Here is a 5,000-nt window from a genome sequence, read left to right as displayed (position 1 = left end):
ACCCAAGGCTCTGGGAAACTCTATGTAGGAGAACATGCGCCGTGGGGTTCTTATAGCCAAAAAATTGGCTATTTGAACCTTACGGCGCCTGCTCACTCCTCGTGCAAACATGAATGCACCAATTAGAGACGTTTTTGATCGTTCTTCACGAAAACCAATGAGAAGACACTTTGTTTCAGGGTTCCCCAGAGCTCTTTTCTCCCTCAGTCAAGAGAAGAGTTCTGGGGTCGAGATTGTGACAGACTTCAAATGCATTTCGGTTTTCTTTCGTCGCGTCATGTGTAAGTTTATATTCTAAAAAATTCTTTTTTCTTTCATTAATATTTATAATTCTGTCTAGTATTTACTTAGGGTTCCGAGAGCATCTTTTTGCCTTGAACATTTCCTATAGACGATTTTCTTAACCCATTGACTCCTAGAGTGGGACTTCATAGATTTTACTCTGTCTAACGCCAGACGATTTTACTCGTCAAGGGGGGCGGTCCCGGGCGGCTCAGGTGTCAGTGCATGGGTAAATCAGCTTTTTCCCCTTTAATTAAAGGTCGTCTCCGTTTTCCATCTCCTACGATCTCTAAACAGCTCTCAAGCACCAATGAAAACCATTTTTATCTGAATCTATTAAATGCTACCTACTATAACTTTTAACTTTAAAAAGAATAGTTTCTTATTTTCGTACAAAAATGCCAGTCCTTCAAAATCGTTATAAAAATAATGATCTAGAATTATAATGTTTTTACATATTCTGTGTGATTCCCACACAGGGTTCTTACCCTGCTCAGAAGTTTTCTCTGTCCTCAATTCCGTTTCATTACGAGCTGACCAATCGTACTGGTCTATTACATGCTCATAAACAGCTCCCTCGCCTCCACAAACCATTCAATAGACAAATAGAACCTCTTTCCATGTATCTTTCGCCCACCCATTTTTGAAAGTTATGTTCTTTAATTCTCATTCATTTGCAATCGGATTTATCTCTACCAAAATTAGGTCCTTATTCAGGCCGAGATCGCCCCCCGACACGCTTGTAGAGCCTGTAGTAGGCGAGGGTGATGAAGGCGAGCATCGCTCTTCTGCCACACTTCTAGCCAGCGAGTTTCCTCGGTCAATCACTGTTTCATTTTGAATCCAATTCTACGAAAAGAACGAAGAAAGAACTGCTATGTCACAAAACGCCAGGAAAATAGGCGACCCGACATCAAGCTTTGTTTACTGAAATCTCAGACAAAAACTAGAAATTTCATACCATAACTTCATCTTTGTACATTTTTAAGCTCAAATCCATCTTGGTTTTGGACCTTTTTCCAATATACTTAACCTGATGAGGTGAAAGGGCAAAGTGTGTCAAAACAAAACCAAACTCTTACGGTTGTGACGTCCCAAGACTTTCACAGAACACCCGGGACTTGAGGCGAAAAAAAAAATTGATTCTAATATAAGAATTCCATGGATTATTTCATAAAGTACTCTATTCAGAAGCAGGACTATTGAGTTTTGGTCCCACAAGGGAAAACAGCGGTAACACCCGATTCAGTCTATGAGATATGTGAACGTCACTGTGATATGTGAACTGATTGATTGATTGTTGATTGAGCATCGGGCTGTCACGCGGGAGGTCGCGGGTCGCGGGTTCGTTAAAGAACCCACACAATATTTGAGAAGAGCAGAGGATAGAGTCCCCGGTGTTGTGGCTGTCCTGTCCTCTCCAGCAGAAGTGGCCGGCTTGGCGGTGGTGTGTCTAAAAAGGCTTGTGGTGTATGAGGCCACCTAAGCAGAAACAGCCACAAGTCAAAAAGGGACTTTGCCGAGTGCTGGAACATGTAGATGTAGATGTGCCTGTAAGTAAAACCTAATGTTTCCAAATAGACAGCAGAGGCTTACGAATCACCAGAAAGTCAAAGTGGCGTTTCGACTACGGTGACTGAGTGGTATTCCCTACCGTTTGATTTGGCTGTAAATCCTTCACATAATCTTCACTGAGGACAAGGAGCTCCTGATAGGAAACAGTTATCTCTTTCCGAATGTGCATGTCCTCTGTTGACGAACAAAAAGAAACTTTGAAGTCACTCTTCCGTACTGAAACCAATAATCTGCAGCAAAATATCCCGACGGTACACAACTTTACCTCTCTCGTCAGTGGGGTGTTCCTTGCGATACTCCATTCGGAAAAGGAATGCTTCAAGGATGAATGCGACGATAATTGTCATAACAACCTGAATGATAAACAAAAAGATGGCAGTCCAACGCACCAGCCTGCTTAAAGTTACCTCTCTTTCTATTCCCAAGGCCTCTGAACTTCAGCGCGGCTAATCTATTTGAGGTCACGTGATGTGAAAGAAAAAGCGTTCGTCCTCCTGTAAGAGGAATTAACTCATAACTTCGGACCTTCGAAAAAGCTACCCAGGGGACTGGACAAAGAGCGCTTATTCCAACAGAGCGAGTATCGCAATATAAGAAAATGACTCAATGCTCGTTTCGAGCAAATAAGTAGCTTCATTTCTTTTCGCTTTTGACACTGAATCAGGCTTAAATATGTCAGTCATAGCTATACTAAGATGGGTACGGTCAGGTCATATAGGGGCGAACCGGCAGGCTCGCGAGGGCAAATGAATTGAGCCAGGTTGTATTACCTAAAGCAATCCTTCTAAATATTGACAAAGTTTGGTGTCAACCGGGTTCATATGCTGATGTTAACAAAATAGAAAGGTTTCGCTTATGACTCACCATTGTGACAATGTAAAACGACATGAAGAAGATTCTTGCCCAGTCTGACGTTTTGTAAACAATTCCTTCCTATCACGTGAAAAAAACAAAACGTGAAGACGAAGACAATCAAACAAACCAATCACAACACGAAGCAAAATTTACGTAGCCGGAAGAACTCGCGGGAAAATGCTTGCTTCTCGTTGCAATCAATCAATCAATCTCCAAGCGTAGTAATTCTGGTACAAATAAACAAAACACATATTAAAGGAAAGGTATTACAATTGAACCCACTTGGAACTCGGAAAAATCCGATCCCCAGATGGGATTCTGGAGACTCTGTGGCGAGCAAGGTTGAAATGTGGGTATTTGACTCGAGCTGCATCACGCAGCCACAGAGTCAAGTAGCGACAGACAAATAGCTCTAACCACTGAGCTACTGGAGACTCTTGCTCACCATAGAGTCTCCAGTAGTTCAGTGGTTAGAGCATCCGTTCTAGAGAAAGGAGAGTCGTGGGTTCGAATCTCATCTGGGGCTCGGATTTTTCCGAGTTCTCCAATGGGTTCAATTGTAATAATACCTTTCCTTTAATATGTGTTAATCATTATCTCACATTCGCTCAAATAAACAAAACGCGCTTTTAAGCCGTTTCCAAGCGCAGCAGGTGCGTTTTGAGAGAAAAACAAAGTCATGAACTATTAATTACCATTATAATGAACCAATTGTTCACTACTGTCAGTTCAAACAGAGTCACTGTTAAAAATCAAAGGAAAAAAAACATTAAACGCTGGTTGACATATGTCATTAGTTACCTTAATAAAGGTTCAGCAATGAAAATTTGACACACTTGAACGTAATTCATCCTACCGTAAGAATGTAACAAATCATTGAAATTGTTCAAATAATAATATCCGCCCTCTTCGTATTCGTTTCCAAATGATGTATTTCTATGAAGGATTAGCAAAGAACAGGTAGTTAGTTAAAAAAGCAAGGTCGCTCACTGACTCATACTCGGTGAAAAGCAAACTATACTCACGGACAACAATTTTTAAGTTCGACTCCTGAGAAACACTCTATTCCAATAATTCCAAACGAGTAATACACCAAAAGGATCACCAAAGCCACTCTGGGAATGAAGACAAGAGAGAGTTGTATTTCAGAGTCTCCTACTTTTCGCAAAATAGTTCCTGTGCTCCGTGCGGAGCACCATTTGTAAGAAAATATGGTAAATTACCTCCTGTGCGAGAAAATTTGGTTTTGGTCACCGTACGACCATACGTTCACCCAACCATGTATTCCAATGTGAAACCCGAGTTTTTTGGCGAGAACATCTCCATGTTATGGTTAATTGACACCTGTCAAAACAAGGTATCCGTTGTCTAGTACCACGTGACCATATCGCGGGCTCAAGTGTAGAGCTCATCGAGATCAGATGTTTTTCTTAAGTTGATCGCTGACCAGGAACTGGTTTTCGATTGGATCGCAGGCCCAAGCCAGGTTAACTTGTTGTAATAATAAATAACACAGGAGCTCCGCTTGTAGGCTTGGCTAAATCTCTATATCAAACACGTTCACTTGTCCTCTCGCCATTTTCCAAGCAACTCGGTTGTAATCCTTCCCACGGGCGCATTACACCGTTAAATGCATTTTGAAATTTGAAGCGTACAATATTGTACATAAGCTCAAGAAAGTACGCATTTTGATTGGTTCTCACCTCTGACCAATTAGAGGGCAGACGCATAGCTGACGTCATCATCAAAACCTTTTGTATCTTAATTATATAAAACAAATAGATTCCATATTGCCATGTGTCTGTTCAGAAAGAGATCACAGAAGATGCCAAAACGTGGTACGAACATCAGTGACACCCTCGGCTATCGCCTCGTGTACCTTTTTTTTTTCTTACCATATTTTGACGAAGCACAAAAACATGATTTTAAGGACGGTGCCTACTAATTCAAAGGTATTTTTGCCCGGTTTATGATTATACAGGAAGTGTAGATCTTAACAAGTGTTATTGGAACCCAAAAAGAAAATTGGGGGTAACCACGCATTTTTCAAAGATAATTGATGAATAATATTTGTATGGCGTTCTTTCTCAAATTGAAGCTTAATTATCTCTTAAGGTAATTCCCTTTAAATTGTTCTACTATCAAACTTTTTTGGAAACTTGGCATAATTAACATTCATGATATGAACATCAAAAAAATGCAATAAAAAAATGGGGTCACCGTGCTTGTTTACGCGTCAGCAGTCTCTTAAAATGGGGTATTTTTACTGGTTGCGCGTTCAAAATTCG

At 40.8% G+C, this 5,000-nt stretch overlaps 2 protein-coding genes across 6 annotated transcripts in view; one reads left to right on the top strand and one right to left on the bottom strand.

The window, feature by feature from the left end:
* Positions 1-5,000, bottom strand: part of LOC137977488 (two pore channel protein 1-like) — a 57,689-nt gene that overhangs the window by 956 nt on the left and 51,733 nt on the right. For all 5 annotated transcript variants that reach the window (XM_068824717.1, XM_068824720.1, XM_068824719.1 and 2 more), the window contains 8 exons: positions 3,738-3,827; positions 3,569-3,648; positions 3,408-3,454; positions 2,722-2,790; positions 2,123-2,210; positions 1,937-2,031; positions 1,244-1,315; positions 1-1,131 (listed from right to left, as the gene is read on the bottom strand). The exon at positions 1-1,131 is cut by the window's left edge. In XM_068824717.1, coding sequence (XP_068680818.1) covers positions 949-1,131; positions 1,244-1,315; positions 1,937-2,031; positions 2,123-2,210; positions 2,722-2,790; positions 3,408-3,454; positions 3,569-3,648; positions 3,738-3,827 — 724 coding nt within the window. In that variant the 3' untranslated portion in view covers positions 1-948. The remainder of the gene's footprint in view (positions 1,132-1,243; positions 1,316-1,936; positions 2,032-2,122; positions 2,211-2,721; positions 2,791-3,407; positions 3,455-3,568; positions 3,649-3,737; positions 3,828-5,000) is intronic.
* LOC137975296 (uncharacterized) overlaps positions 3,834-5,000 on the top strand; it is a 5,301-nt gene continuing 4,134 nt past the window's right edge. The window contains exon 1 of the mRNA XM_068822391.1: positions 3,834-5,000. This exon is cut by the window's right edge and continues 1,519 nt beyond it. The gene's annotated coding sequence lies outside the window, so the exon portion shown is untranslated.

The sequence above is a fragment of the Montipora foliosa genome, chromosome 11 (assembly GCF_036669935.1).
Source record: "Montipora foliosa isolate CH-2021 chromosome 11, ASM3666993v2, whole genome shotgun sequence".
In the NCBI taxonomy this organism is placed as follows: Eukaryota; Metazoa; Cnidaria; class Anthozoa; order Scleractinia; family Acroporidae; genus Montipora; species Montipora foliosa.
The sequence above is the reverse complement of the archived record's forward strand: the minus strand, read 5'-3'. Positions and strand labels throughout refer to the sequence as shown.